This window comes from Equus caballus, chromosome 7, assembly GCF_041296265.1.
Source record: "Equus caballus isolate H_3958 breed thoroughbred chromosome 7, TB-T2T, whole genome shotgun sequence".
Lineage (NCBI taxonomy): Eukaryota > Metazoa > Chordata > Mammalia > Perissodactyla > Equidae > Equus > Equus caballus.
The window spans coordinates 17715391-17731867 of record NC_091690.1 but is presented as its reverse complement, the minus strand read 5'-3'; the positions used below and the strand labels follow the sequence as shown (position 1 = coordinate 17731867).

Sequence of the window (16477 nt, the reverse complement as noted above, 5' to 3'; positions counted from 1 at the left end):
TTAAAGATTCATCTGTATCACAGCATGTATCAGTAGTTCATTCCTCTTCAAAAATATTTGCATCTTTTTATTCCTTTTTAAAAATATTTCTATCTTTGTGGTAAAGAAGATTTAGCATTTTAACCATTTTTAAGTATAGAATTCAGTGGCATTAAGCACATTCACAATATTCTACAAATATCACCACTCTCTATGTCCAGAACTCTTCCATTATCCCAAACAGAAAACCTACACCCACTAAACAATAACTTCCCGTTCTCCTTACCCCCAGGATCTGGTAAGGTCTATTCTACTTTTTCTATCAATGAATTTGCCTATTCTAGATATCTAAGTGGAATCATACAAAATTTGTCCTTTTGTGTCTGGCTTATTTCACTTAGCATAATATTCTTAAGGTTTCACTCATGTTGTAGCATGTATCAGAATTTTATTCCTTTTCATGGCTGAATAATACTCCATTGCATGGATATAGCATATTTTGCTTATTCATTCATCAGATAATGGACATTTGGGTTGTTTCCGTTTTTAGTCTATTAAGAATAATGCTGCTATGAACATTCATGTACAAATTTTTGAGTAGATTTATGTTTTTATTTCTTCTGGGTACATATACTCAGAAGTAGAACTGCTGGGTTATATGTTAACTTTATGTTTAACTTCTTGAGGAGTTATCAAACTGTTTCCAAAGTAGTTGCACACCAACTATATATGATTCTAATTTCTCCACATCCTCTCCAGTACTTGTTAACGTCTTTTTAGTTTTAGCCAACCTAGTGGGTGTGAGTGGTATATCACTGTGGTTAAGATATTAATCTTTTTTTTTTTAAAGATTGACACCTGAGCTAACAACTGTTGCCAATCTTTTTTTTTCCTGCTTTTTCTCCCCAAATCCCCCCAGTACATAGTTGTATATTCCAGTTGTGGGTCCTTCTAGTTATGGGATGTGGGACGCCACCTCAGCGTGGCCTGATGAGTGATACCATGTCCACACCCAGGATCCGAACCAGCGAAACCCTGGGCCGCCAAAGTGGAGTGCACAAACTTAACCACTTGGTCATGGGGCCAACCCCTAAGCTATTAATCTTAATTATTCTAAAATCCTTATCTGCTAACTCCAATATTGGGATCATCTGAGAGTCCGCTTCTAAAATGATTTGTCTCTTAATTGATCATAAGTTTCTCTGCCTTCACAGGACTAGTAAGGCCAGACTGAATACTGGGCATTGCATATAAAAGAACAACAGAGGCACCAGATGATGTTATCTTCAATTGAGAGTGGGTTTACCCTGTGTTCTGCTATGGAAGAGACCAATCACTTTAAACCAATAGGGACTGAGTTGGTGCAAGGCTGGGTTGCAGTTTTGCTAAGGATCAGTCTACCTCTGATTAGCCATTGAATCTAAGGAACGTCCCTCCTGTGTTTTCAGTTGAGAGCCTAGTGGGTTTTGTCATTCCAGTCCTGTGTGACCACCAAAAGCTCTATTGTCCCCCAGCAGTATTGCTCAGCCTGAGCCAAACCTAGATTCTTAGCTGCTGCTTTTCAGGGAAACACAGCTATAAATCCTCAGCTAACCTCTGAAAGGTTCTCTCTCATTTCTATAAGTTCCAAATCTTTTGTCCTAGTTGCTTCTATAGCTCTTTGATAATATTAAAGTTACTATTTTCTAAATTTACCTGGTATTTCTGGTTGTTCTCAGTGGAAGCACTGGCCCACCACAAGCTACTCCATTCCACCTCAGAAGTGAGTCTCCCAAATAACCTGGATGCAACTAGTAGCTTTATTCTTCTAGAACATCACCTCCAATAGCCACAACACCCATGAATCAGCTAATAATACTCATTTTAGTCCATGGAAATTTTCTACTTTAATCTGGAGCTAAAGGTAGGCCATGGTGACCTTAGAATGAGAAAATAAAGAGAAATCTAGCCATCCTCACTTCTGGGAATCTAGACTAGAGAAATACTTTCACAAATATAAAATGACAAATGTACGATATTATTCTCTGGAGCATTATTACTTATAGCAAAATATCAGAAACTACTTAGTGCAGCAATAAAGGATCAATTAAATAAACTATGTTCCATCTACCAGACAGAATGCCATGCTGCTACTAAGAATAAGGAGTTATAAAAACCCACAGCTAACATGCTCAATGGTTAAAGACTGAGAGTGTTCTCCTAAAATCAGGAACAAAACAAAGATGTCCATATCCGCCATGCTGCTCATGGTTGTACTTGTTCTAGTTAGAAAAATTAGACAAGACAAAAAAGGCATCCAAATTGGAGAGGAAAAACTAAAAGAATGTCTATTGGCAGACACCATGATCTCGTATTCACAAGGTATGAAAAAATCCACAGAAAAGCTTCTAGAGCTAATGAATGAATTTAGCAAAGCTGCAAGTACAAGATCAATACACAAGAATCAGTTGTGTTTTTATACACTAGCAATGAACCATTCAAAAGGAAATTAAGAAAACAATTCCATTTACAAGAGCATTTAAAATAAAAAAATATCTAGGAATAAATTAAACCAAGGACATGAAAGCTCAAGACATGAGAGAGTGAAAGAGCCATCCATGCAGGGTTGCAGCCTGGCATGGGCTGTCATAGTCTAGGCTGGGTAAGTTAAACATCCACTAGAGGGGGCCAGCCCCGTGGCCAAGTGGCTAAGTTTGGCAGCCCAGGGTTTCGCCGGTTCAGGTCCTGGGTGTGGACCTAGCTCCACTCGTCAAGCCATGCTGAGGTAGTGTCTCACATGCCACAACTGGAAGGACCCACAACTAAAATAAACAACTATGTACTGGGGGGCTTTGGGGAGAAGAAGGAAAAATAAAATCTTTAAAAAAAAAAACCCCATGAAAACCAAAAACATCCACTAGAAGGGCCTAGCATCATGTGTCAAAACCCAAACAGGTAAGGGGTGTGTTGACGTGGAGGAGTGGTCAGGTATGGAATATGAGAAACTAAATACGTAAGGAGGCTGTCCATGCAAGGGAAAGGCACAAAGGGAGGCATGAAGGTTCCAGCAAGAAGGAGGCATCCACGTAGAGGGTGGCCCAGCCTGGGGAGTCACAGCCTCAGGAGGGTAAGAAAAGCATCCATAAGGAAACAAGGCCAGACACTGTAGTTATAAATGTGCATGTGTATCTTTAAGATTGTCTACTGAGAGGGTCTAGGAGCAGTGACACTCCAACAGCAACGAACACACCAGCACTAGAGCTTGTCCACTAAATATCATCGTCCATTAAAAAGAACTAGGGCTTCATGAAAAAATGGCTGATTCTGAGGCTAGGGAAGGAAAAGTACAAAATGAACGTGGAAATCCTCATGTGGCAAAAAGAAAGGAAGAGTTTACTGTCAAAAGGACTCAGAAACCAGCTTTCACTAGTGAAATCTAGGATAACTTGAAAAACAAAATAAAGAATGACAGTAAATTATAACCCACTGATTAAAATAGGAAACCATGAGTCCATACTGATATGATAAATCAATGTATAAATTGAAAATCTGATCAGCAATGGGATCTTACATAGTTTTAAAGTACCTATCACAAAATACTTAATTACAAAGAGAAAAAGAATAACTTTGCAGTGGAGAAGTCTGGCAGGCACCAACTTAATCAAGTGATCAAACTAAACAAGATTAGTAATGAGATAAATCAAAACCATGCACTCTCCGATAAGATGCAATGAGAGGAACAAAGTTTCTCTTCTGCCAAACATGCAAACCTGAATCTAATCATAAGGAAACATCAGATTAACTCAAACTTTGGGACATTCTACAAAATAACTGGCCTGTGATCTTCTAAAGTGTCAAGGTCATGAGAGTCAGAGACTGAGATGCTTCTAGACCAAAGAAAACCAAAGAAATATAACAACTAAATGCAACACATGATTCTGTACTTAATCTTTTGCTATAAAAAACATTATGAGGCCAGCCCAGTGGCACAGTGGTTAATTTTGCACTCTCTGCTTCGGAGGGCAGGGGTTTGCAGATCCAGATCCTGGGTGCGGACCTAACACTGCCCATCAAGCCACACTGTGGCAGCATCCCACATAAAATAGAAGAAGATTGGCACAGATGTTAGCTCAGAGACAATCTTGCTCAAGCAAAAGGACTGGCAACGGATGTTAGCTCAGGGCCAATCTTCTTCACAAAAACAAAAAATCATTATATGGTCAATCAATGAGATTTAAAGGAGTGTGAGGAGTAAATCGTAGAATGCATCAAAGTCAACTTCTTGATTTTGATAGTTATATTGTGATTATATTTGTAGAAAATAGTGTACTTAGAATGACGAACAACTTACTCTCAAATGGTTCTAGAAAAAAAAGTTTTAATGTACTTCCAAAGAGAAAAGCATAATGAGGAATAGTACTTACAACTTTATGTACACAAATCTGACAACTTAGAAGAAATGAACAAATTCCTTGAAAAACACAACTTACTAAAACTAAAACTAGATTAAATAAAAAATCTGAAGAGTCCTGTATCTATTAAAGAAATTGAACTTGTCATCAAAATTTGCCCATAAAGAAAACTCCAGGCCCAAATGGTTTTACTTACGAATTCTATCAAACATTTAAAGAAGAAGTAATATCAACTACCCTAATTCTTTGTGAACATACAAAGGGAGGGAATAACCCCCAATCCTTTTTATGAGGCCAGCATAATCCTGATCCCAGAAAAATGACAAGGACATCACAAAAATGAAAATTATACAAGACACAAAGACCAAAAAGAGGTAAATCATTCAAGAATAAAGACCAAAAAAAAGGTAACAAAACATTAGCAAATTGAATCCAGGAACATATAAAAAGAATAATAAATCATGAGCAAGTAGAGTTTACATCAGGAATTCAACCTTGGTTAAATGTTTAAAAAAAAAAACTCTCACAATGTATTTTTACCACATCAAAAGAATAAGGAAGAAAAACTTATAATCATTTCAACACAGAAAAAGCATTTAATAAAAGCCAACACTCCATTTACTATCAAAAGTTTTAGCAAATTAGGAATAAAAAGCAATCTAATTAAGGGCATCTATGAAAAATCCTCAGCTGTCTTTGTATTTAATGATGAACTATTAAAGGCTTTCCCCTTGAACTTGCCAAAAAAGGTAAGGACGCCCACTCTCACTATTTCTATTCAACACTGTACTTATGATCCTAGTCAGTGCTTCAAGGCAAGAAAAAAACGTAAGATCAGAAAGGAAGAAGTAAAACTGTCTCTGTTCACAGATTCCATGATTGTTTACATAGAAAATCTTAAGAAACCTACAAAACAACTACTAGACCTAATAACTGCAACAAGGTAACAGACCATAAGATCAATATACAAAAATCAACTATATTTCTATACATTAGCAAAACACCAGAATATTAAAAGCATTCGTGGAAAAAAGAACAAAATTATACTACCTGACTTCAAGACTTAACTACAGAACTATATTAATCATGACTAAGCAGTAATGACCTAAGGACACCCAAATAAATCAGTGGAACAGAATAGAGAACCCAGGAAAACATACACATTCTTAAGTCACTTTTTTTTTTGCTGAAGAAGATTTGCCCTGAGCTAACATCTGTGCCAATCCTCTCTTTTGTATGTGGGATGTCGCCACAGCATGGCTTGATGAGCCATGTAGGTCTGCACCTGGGATCCAAATCCCCAAACCCAGGCTGCTGGAGTGGAGCATGCTGAATTTAACCACTATGCCATGGGGCTGGCCCCATAAGTCATTTGATTTTTGACAAAAGGCACCAAAGCAACACAGTGGGGTATAGAAAGTATTTCCAACAGATGATGATGAAATCACTTGCTACACATATGAAAAAAAAAAAAAATTTAACCCCTAGCTTACACTATACACAAATATTAATTTAAGATGGAACTTAGACCTAAATGTGAAAGCTAAAACTATAAAGCTTTTAGAAGAAAAAAAGATTATTTTCATATCCTAGAGGTAGACAGATTTTCCAGATAAAACAGAGAGAGCAAAAACCACAAAAGAAAAGCATATATCTTATAAAGGATCTGAATACAGAATATATAAGAACTTGTATAGCTCACTAATAAGAAGGAATAACCCGATGGAAAAAAATTTAAGAACAGACAAAAAATTTGAACACTTTATAAAGGAAAATATAAGGATTCCAAAAAATGCATTAAAAAGTGCTCAACATCAAGTCATGAGGGAAATGGGAATTAAAACTATAATGAGATATCACTACATATATCCAGAATTACTAAAATTAAAATGACAACACTCAACATTGGTGAGAATGAGGATCAAGTACTCTCATACTTCACTGGTGGGAGCATAAAACACTACAACCACTTAGAAGAACAAACTACTATGATATGCAGAAACATAGATGAATCTCAAAAACTATGTTGAACCGAACGAAGCTTTACGCAAAAAAGCACATAGTGTATGATTCCATTTATATGAAGTCCTAGATCAGGCAAAACTAATCTATGTTGAAATAATCAGAACAATAGTTGCCTCTGGAAGGAAGTGGGGGTGGGACTGACTGAATGGGCATGAGGTAACTCTCAAGGATGATAAAGATATTGTACATCTTAATGGGTGTAAGCATTTGTCAAATCTCAAAAAAGTATATGCTTAAGATTTATTATATGCAGGTAAATTTTATCTCAGAATATGAACAAACATCAAATTCAATTATTGACTGCACGTTGAAGTATTTAGGGAGTAATGGTGACTGATGCCTGCAACTTCTTTCAAATGGATTTAAAAAGTTGACTGATGGATGTACAGGGAGATACATTGATAAAGTATTACAGTAACTTTAAGTTTGAAAATTTTCATTAAAAAATCCTAGGGGCAGAGGAAAATGAGGAAGATCTCTATCTATTATATGAAGAGCTCTCCAAGATGTAGTGGTACATGTTTCATAAATCTCACAATTTATAAAGAGAACACAATAAATACTCTTTTAAACTATGCCAGTTACTATAATACTGTATGACCCAGGTATCTTCCACTGTAATATCACCCAACTAACTTATATAGCTCAAAAAACTAAAATGAAATGATTAAAATAAGATAAAAAAACTTGAACAATTACTTTTCCTTATTAACAAATGCTATTTTCAAATATTTTAGCATTATGTATAAAATATTTTTAAAATAGCAATTCTCTGCTAGAAATTACATCCAAAGATTTTTCCAATTAACCCTTACTGCTACTTAGTATTACTCTGAAGAAACTATAACTAGCTCAGATTTATTAATATTTCATTAAATTTTGATTTTCATATTTTCTATAAAAATACTTAGCAGAAGTAAATTCATCTTACCAATGAGATCAATTTTTAAAAATAGTAATGTAAAAATTTACATTAAAACTGATTTTCCTTTTTGTATCATTATGGTGAAGTGAGTCATATTCTATGATTTTATAGGTAATAAAATAACTTTAGTGACTATTGGAGAGGGAAAAACAATAAAGTAGAGATTCTAAAAGATTAAGAACAAAACATTTTTCCGACTTAAAAAACTAAGGTTAATATTTTTTGGCCAAAAAAGGAAATAATTAAAAATTGAGACAGAGTTTTTAATAATCAAAAGCAACAAAAATCATAAAAGTAAAAAACAACAACGAAAAACAAACCTAATTAGGATTAGGGAAATACAGCACCTTGCATACCCAATAACATATAATAAACACACTCTGAAAAAATTTAAGAATTTTAAACATACAATATTTAAAAAACTTACCCTTTCTGCTTCAAAGGTAATTCAAGTTTAAATATGGTAGCATCATTAACAACTGCTTTATACGCCTACAAATAATTTAAAATTAAATATAAACATCATTTTTAACATTTAAAATACAGTTAAATTGCTACAATTCCAAAAATACATAAAAATATAAATTAATTTTTATTTTTAATGTTGTATCTGTCCTGATACGATTTTCAAGTCAATGACTTCAGCATGCTCTTAGTCATGTTATGATTATCATTATTCTCATATAGGATCTTAATGCTTCCTGAGAACCATACCATTCTCTTGTCCACGAGTTCTCCTAGAAAACATTTTCATACCATCTTCTTTCTCTTGAAACCTCAAATATTTCCTCCCCCATGTACACTCTCAGCTGATAATGTGGCTTCCTACTCCATTGAGAAAACGGAAGTAATCAGAATTCCCTTCTATTCCTCCTGCATGATCACTATTTTCCCTCTCTTTGTTTCTGTAGCCTCAGCATACAAACATACTGTTATTGTTTAAATCCTTAAAATTCTGTGTTGGCTTTGTCCATCTTCAGCTACTGCCCCATTTCTCTCTCTCTCTCTTTAAGCTAAACTCCTGGAAGAACTGTCTAATTCACTGTCTCCAATTTCTCTACTGCCCTTCTTACCAAAAACCATTCTCCCCAGGCTTTCACATCACTACTCCACCCATTCGTTCTTGTCAAAGCCACTCACCAGCTGATCCTGCCCTCCTCCTGCAAGTGCCTTTTCCACTCGTTTTCCAGCACACGCTCCTGGTCATTCCACTCACTCTCCTCCCTCCTTGTGAAAGATAGTTCCTCATCTTTCTGATAAATAAATTTAGCATGCCCCAGGCCAGCGCTTGGATCTCTTCTCTTTTCTATCCTCACTCATTAATTTGGTGGTCATACGCAGTGTCAGTGCTTTCAATATCATCTATATGCTGAAGCTCCCAAATTTATCTTTTCAGGCTTGTCCCCCACCTTAAACTCCAGACTTAACGTTGCCACATGGATGTTTAATAATCATTTCAAAGTTAACTTGTTCAGAACTGAGTTCCTAATCTCTCTGCAACCACTTCCCCAAAACCTGCTTCTCCCAGTCTTCCACATCTCAGCAAGCATATGCTTCTAACTGATCAGAATAAGAATCTGAGTGTTAGCCTGGACTGGTCTCTTTCTATCACATTCCACATCTGACTCATTAGCAAATCCTGTATAGTATATTTTCATTATATAATCAGAATCCAACCACTTTTGACTACCTCCACCACTATCATTCTGGACCAAGCTTCCATCATTACCTAATTGAAGTACTTAAACAGGTCTTAACTGATATTCTTATTTCTTCTCTTGCCCCCTTCAGTCTACTCTTTTTGCAGAGCCAGGTAATCTTATTAAAATGTAAGTCAGGTCTTGTCATTCTGTTCAATCTTTCAATGACTTTTCATTCTACTCAGAGTAAAAACCAAACTCCTAACCATGGTTCACAGAATCTTACGTGATCTGGCCTCCTGTTAGCTTTTTGACTTCAATTCCTACGATTCTCCCTCTCACTCAATCCCCTCTGGCAATGACCTCTTACTTCTCTGTTCCTGGAACATGATAGGTATATTCCTGCCTTCGAGTCTTTGCATCTGCTGTCCCCTCTGGCTGGAACACTCTTCCCTCAGATAGCCACATCAAGAATAAATCACCTTTAATCTTGATTCAAATGTCACCTCAGCGAAGCCTCTGCAGGCCACTCAATTTAATATTCCAAACCACCTAATTACCTCCATACTCCTTTAACCGTTTCCTACTCTAGCTACCTATCTACTTACTTATTTTAAAGCAGACAAATAGAGTGAGAAAAAAAGCCTACTGGAGAAAGTTGCTTGCCTTTTTAGAGCCACAGAAAAAAATCTAACTTGGGAAGTAATGAAAGGTAGTTGAAGAGGGGAAAAAACTGACGGTAATTTCTAGTTATAGGTTTATGACATTTAAAAAGACACAACTCTAAGGATAAGACTATGTTTCATTATCATTATCCCACACTAGTGAAGATGGGAAAAGAGGGTATGGGAAACAAGGATAAATGTGACATAACTCTCACAGGAGCCCTGTGAAAGGACAGAGGAATCACCTCTGCTTGTGGTAGGATGTGGGAAGAGGTAGGGTATCAAGGAAGTCCCAGGAGAAGTATACTATGAACTGGGTCTTAGAGGATAAACAGGAATGCAATAATCAGTAACATCCAAAAACAGGAAAACATTCTTGGAAAAATGAGGAAGAGAGCAACGTTCTAGCTAAATTCTAGGCCCATATCCAATGCTTACAAAAACATCTAACAAACCAAACACAATAAATACAGTTGTTCTCCACTAATGAAACATCAGAGTTGCTGGGTTTTCAGTTTGTAATTTAATAGCATAATGATGCAAGTTTCTAATTAAAAGCAAATTATGACAGTAGTGTTAATATACAGGAATATATACCTTATCTCTTGCAGTGAGAAATCGTGGATCATCTTGAAAAGCTTCTTTGACGAGTTTACTAAATCTATTAAATAGTGTAAGTAACTGCTCAACATATTTCTCAGAGTCCTAAAAATAAAATTTTTTATATTCAATTGAGTTTTTAAAAAGCAAAGAATGATACAAAAGAGAGAAAATAAAAACAATTTTAATAAAACACTACAGCTTTAAAATTTGGGAAATTTTCTGAAGAATTTTTTCTTAAAATTAAAAGGTGTTCCAATACTGCTGTTTTGTCATTAATTACTATTTTAAACACACAATCCTGAATTGAAAAATAACCTTGGGGCAAGCCCTGTGGTGTAGTGGTTAAGTATGAAGGGCTCTGCTTCAGCAGCCTGGGTTTGTGGGTTCAGATCCCGGGCGCAGACATACACCACTTGTCAAGCCATGCTTTGGTGGTGATCCACATACAAAACAGACAAAGACTGGTACAGATGTTAGCTCAGGGCTAATCTTCCTCAAGCAAAACAAAAAGAGGAAGACTGGCAACAGACATTAGCTCAGAGCGAATCTTCCTCACTAAAAAAAAGAAAATGAAGTAAAAACTAACCTTGATATACATCTATCATTGCCATTAAGGAAAACTTACAGTAGTAATAGTTTCAGCAGCTGCTACCATATCTGCCAGGCCAGCACTAATGATATGCTCCTCCAAGTCTTTCAACATTGGCTCTATCCCATTAGGAACTTTATCCATCAATGAAAACATTAAATGTAATTCTGAAAGGATAGAACACACTCATATAATCATTTCATCCATCAGAATAAATTTTCTCTTTGAATTGCATCATGGGTCTAGAATGCCTATGATTGTAAGAGTTTGGAGAAATATCAGTTGGAAATTGATAACCTTAATAGTATTCTACGGGTACAATCAGTTTAGGAGTTGTTATAGAAAGTAATATAACTTCCTGGTCCACCTTCTCAGTCTGACAAAAATTATTTTTTAAAATAAACTGTAATAAAAAGTGATCACACACTGCAAAACCTAACTCCTCCTAAAAGGTTAGTCATTTGATCTTCAATCCAATGGAATATCTTTTATTCTAAGAAACAAAAGTTCACATAGAAGATCAGTACATTTCATAAAGTAGATGCAATATTAAATACATAGTCACATCATTAAGAGGTAAAAAAACCATGTCATCAGATTGTTCAGAGTAATGATTATAAAATCTTCAGACTTCATAAATCTTAAATTGTATTAGAGATAAAATTAAACTGTATTCACAAAGATTTTTCAGTTTACAAAAGCACTTTCTCATGTTATACTATTTAATTGCCCTCCACAAAAATCTTCCCTCCAGACCTGGTTACTACTAAATAAATCATTTTGAAGGAAGTCCAACATGACTTAGCTTGGCATACAGAAATTCAAATATTTCATTTGTGCCAATGAGCAGCTTGCTTTTTACTATAAAACTACTTCTAAAGAGTGTATAAAGTGAAGTGAAGTGAAACACATACTTTAAACGCAACTAAAGATTAAATAGGATCTTGCAATTATACACAACGAGATCTGGAGCATAAGACATTAAAATGTTAAAAGTGGTTATCTCTGGGTAGTAAGAATATGGGTAAATTTACTGCATTCTTTTTGGTTGTAATGTAGTTGCTACTTTCCAAAAATATACCATTATTACGCAAACATTTAAGTAACAAAAAAAAACAGACTTCAGAAATCTTAAATCGTAAAATATTTTTGGAGAGAAGGATGAAGATTACTAACATGGAGTGTTTTATTACTTTCTAAAAATATTCATCACAAAATTCCACACAAAAGTCAAATACCTACTTCTAGCCTATACCATGCTTACCATTTAAAATAGTCTTTAGAAGCAGAGTCCTACTTTTGAGAACAAATTGAAATTCACACACACACAATCATTGATACCTAGGGGGGAAAATACTTAAAATATAAATTAATAACCTTCTTTACAGTGCTTCTAACTGTGCTACATATTTTATTATTTTCTTTAAGCACAGTTTACTGTAACAAATATACCTATGCATAAAAAAATGATCTAACAGCAATTTATTAAAAGTGTCCCGCTTCAAAGATACCCTCTTAAAAGATTATGAGAACTTTCTGTGATGTTTTACCTACTTTCAGTTTCATTTCGCTTGATCATGCCTTGGCACTCTGCTAAGATAGTCTCTTTAAAGGATGTCACCAGGGCATTTACACAGCATTCCATGAGCTGAAATACATCAAAATTGGTAAGGATGTTATAAGCATAAAAAAGCACAAATTTATTCCACTCTACTTTGCTCTATAGCTCCATGAAACCATATTGTTCAACAACAGCAAAAAATTAAGTATACTGAGAGGAGATTTTACTTACCTTCACTACAGGATTCTTGAAGATACTATATACTAGTTGACCAAAGTATATTTCCCCCTAAGGAAAAGGCTCTATTATAGAACTTAGGTTCTCCTTAGAAATTTTTAAAACTTTCCCAAGGAGGGGAGGGAAAAAAAATGAAAAATACACAAAACAAAATGAAAAAATAAACTTTAATGAATTCTTCTTATCTGGAGAGAACTTGTGTTGGGATTAGATTCGACAGTTCTAAAACTATGAAGACATTCATTCAACAAACCATCATTGGATGCCTACTGTGTGCGGGCACCAAAGAAAGTGGTTAGGAGACAAAGAAGAATACGATATAACCCCTGCTTTGGAGGAGATCACTGTCTAACTGGGGAGGGACGCAAACATAAACTAATAAATATGACTCAATTAAGTGTCAAAAAACACACATACCCCTCCACATACACCCAATAAACAAAAACAAGCAAGGGAATTTCTTTCTGGGGTAGTTAAAAAGATCTTATGCACAAGATGAAACCTAAACTGGATCCTGAAAAATAGGTATAAGTCCTAAAATAGACTGAGTATTCTAGGAAGAAGAATAAGCTGAATGTGGTAGGGAAGAGACAGATAGTGGGAAAGAAAGCTAGAAACATAGGCTGGAGCCAGATTATGAGTGAAAATCTGTGGTTTGGGATTTTATTCTATAGGTAGGGAAGGAAGAATTGAAGGTTTTAAACAGAATAAATGTAATGAGCTTCCACTGCCCCCAAGACAATTTTAAAAGATCAGTTTAATGGCAGCAAGGTAGGTGGTATTGAGTGGCAGTAGGGAGACTGGCAAATGAGGCTGTGGAAATAGTCCAAGTAAGATGGCCAGGGACTAGTGTTCTAGGTGGCCCTTAGGAAAATCCGCCCTATCCCACTACTGCTCCCTCATGTCATATAATTTTTTACTCTTCTTGCAGGTATCAATTAAAATGAATAGGTTGTGAGTACTAAAGCAAGGTACACTGATACATCTGATACATCTCTTCTGAAAAAACAGATCATCTATCTGTATTAAGGAAGGGAATTTTATGTGCCTTAAAAGTTCCTTGTTAAAAATTCCTCTTGGAATTAACATAATGTTGATAATTACTAAAGCTGAATTTAGGTAATGGAGATTCATATACTATTCTTTCTACTTTTTAAAATGTTTAAAAATTTCTGTAGTTAAAAGTTTTTTTCAGGTCCCTCTTTCAGAACTATGCTAATGACTTTAAAATCCACGTATGTCAACTTTTGTCCTAAGAAAAACAATACACATACAAAGTCATTGATAAATTTCTGCCCTGTCAAGGTGAGAAGCTCTGCCCCAACTATTGAGTAATCTCATCTACACCAGCTCTGGAATATGCACAACTGAACGCTCCCACCTTCAGCAGTGAAACCAGATTGAGAATAGGAAAATCTAACCATATTATCTATTAGAGAAGAAAGAGAAAGTACAATTGAAATAAGCTCCAAGCCCCAGCGGCTTCATCTCCATTTTCTATTTCATTGAAAATTTATACTTGAACATAATCCAGTTCAGTAGTAGTACAAATTTTGCAGATTCCAAAAATCTAGACCAGTGTGTTTCCAATTGTGTGTTGTGAAATCAGTTTTAATGGCTGTGACCAGCATTTTTTTTTAGTAACACAGAACAAAAAACATCAGTGTATCATAACTAATTATTTCATAAAACTTTTGTTTCACATATGTGCATATAAACAGTGCATACTAAGCTATGATATAAAATGTATTTCTTACTGTGGGTTACAATCAGGATTAAAAGGAGAGGCTAAATTGACAAGATAATTGAAGTAAACTGAGCAGAATTTGGTAACTGCTTAGATAAAAGGAGCTAGGGAAATTAAAGGTTGTTGAAGTAGTTTCTGGCTGGAGAGGTTAAACAAATTACTATAATAACAAGTATCTTTTAATGAGCACTTACTCTGTACCAAGCATTGTACTAAATGCTTTACATGGATTCTCTCATTTAACCCACATGTCAACGTTATGAAGCAAGTATTTAACATGAGGAAACAAGCTTAGTGAAGCTAAGTAATTTGCAAAGGTTGCAGATAGTTCATAAGATCTTGAGCTGTAATATGAAACCAGGTATGTGACTCTACAGCCTACAACTTTCATTACTACATTAACAGAGCAAGTACATACTTAATAATGGCTACATGCTCAGAACTGAGTAAAGTGTTGTAAGGAACAGAGAAGTATAAAACATGGTTTATACTCTCAATGATTTTATAATCTAGTTGGGGACATACAAATACGTATCTAAAAACGTGTGTATACTTCATATATAACAGAGGTATATGAAAAGAAGTTCAACCTCACTAATAAAGCAAAGAAGTGGAAATAAATGCATCATTAGTATACTACAAACTTTACAAGCACAGAAACTGTTCTGTCCATAGCTATCTATTCATGGTCTTGCACACAGTTGGTACTTGCTAAATAACACAACAAAGCAGTCTATAATTTGCTACTAAGTCAAGTGGTAAAAACAGCAGGTACAGTGGGGATTCAAATAAGAGGAAATCGATGAAGGCTAGAGAATTTGGGGCAACTTCATTGCAAGACGGGCTACAAGGATTCCGAAGGACTTGAATAGGCAGAAAAAAGAAAAGTGGAATATAAAAGCATTGAGAAAAGAAGAAAAATAAAACATTACTTAAAAATGAGTCCAAGAAAAAAACGAATAGAATGAGGTATATGAATGAGGAAATATTACTTATTGGAATAGAACAACTCCTGCTGGACAGTATTAAGCTGGAAAAATAGGTTAGGGCCAAATTATGAAGGGTCTTGAAAATCAGAGGTGGGAAATAATGACACCATGATTTTTGAATAAAGTGAAATAATGAAAGGGATGTTTATGAAAGAGCAGCCTGAATTCATATGGCCTGTAGTAAGAGTAAAGATGCTCAACCTCATTAATAATTTTTAAATGCACATAAAAAATCTTTAAAAATCTATGGTACTGGGAGATTGGAAAAATTAATAGACTGACAAAACCCAGACCAGCAAACATAGACAGGCACATTATTGTTGAGAGTAAGAATTACTACAACATTTCTGAACATGAGTTTGGTATGATGTAGCGATTTATAAAAGTGCATAGCCTTTGCTTCAGCAATCTCATTTCCAGGAAATTCCATTTCAAAAGAAGGCCATACGTGAGAAGGATGTATGCATGAAGATGTTAAAAAGATAGAGGCATATAAGGATGTTGTTCCAGGAAGTACTCTTTATAGGAAATAAACTATAATAATAATGAATAATAAGGAAACACTCTTCATTAGAGGATTGGTTAGGTATATTATAGTACATATATACGATGAGATACATACAGGCATTAAAATAATGCTATAATTTGAGCTGGGCTGGTGGCCTACTGGTTAAATTTGTGTACTCTGCTTTGGCGGCCGGGGTTCATGGGTTCAGATCCTAGGTGCAGACCTACACCACTCATCAGCCATGCTGTGGCGGCAAACCCCACACAAAATAGAGGAAGACTGGCACAGATGTTAGCTCAGAACAAATCTTCCTCAGTGCAAAGAAAAAAAAAGCTATAATAGAGTGTTTACAGTAGAAATGCATGATGTCATAAATTTCCTTTAAAACTCTAGAGGAAGGAAAGAAAGAAAGGAGGGAAGAAATGGAGGGAGGGAAGGAGGAAGGAAGTGGAGAGGAAGAGAGGTAAGGGAAAAAAGAAAAGAAAAAAGGGATCAACCTAGCAAGTAGGACAAAATGATGACCATTGATGAATCTAGGGGCTACTTATGGCGGTGGGGTTCATTACACCATTTTCTTACTTTTATAATATTTGAAAACTTTTACAAGGAAGCTTTTTT

The 16477-nt window shown here is 35.2% G+C and overlaps 1 protein-coding gene across 1 annotated transcript in view; it reads right to left on the bottom strand.

Moving 5' to 3' along the window:
• CUL5 (cullin 5) overlaps positions 1-16477 on the bottom strand; it is an 89544-nt gene that overhangs the window by 14199 nt on the left and 58868 nt on the right. Inside the window, exons 8-11 of the mRNA XM_023644745.2 lie at positions 12372-12465; positions 10854-10984; positions 10223-10330; positions 7748-7812 (exon numbers count right to left, since the gene is read on the bottom strand). Coding sequence (XP_023500513.2) covers positions 7748-7812; positions 10223-10330; positions 10854-10984; positions 12372-12465 — 398 coding nt within the window. The remainder of the gene's footprint in view (positions 1-7747; positions 7813-10222; positions 10331-10853; positions 10985-12371; positions 12466-16477) is intronic.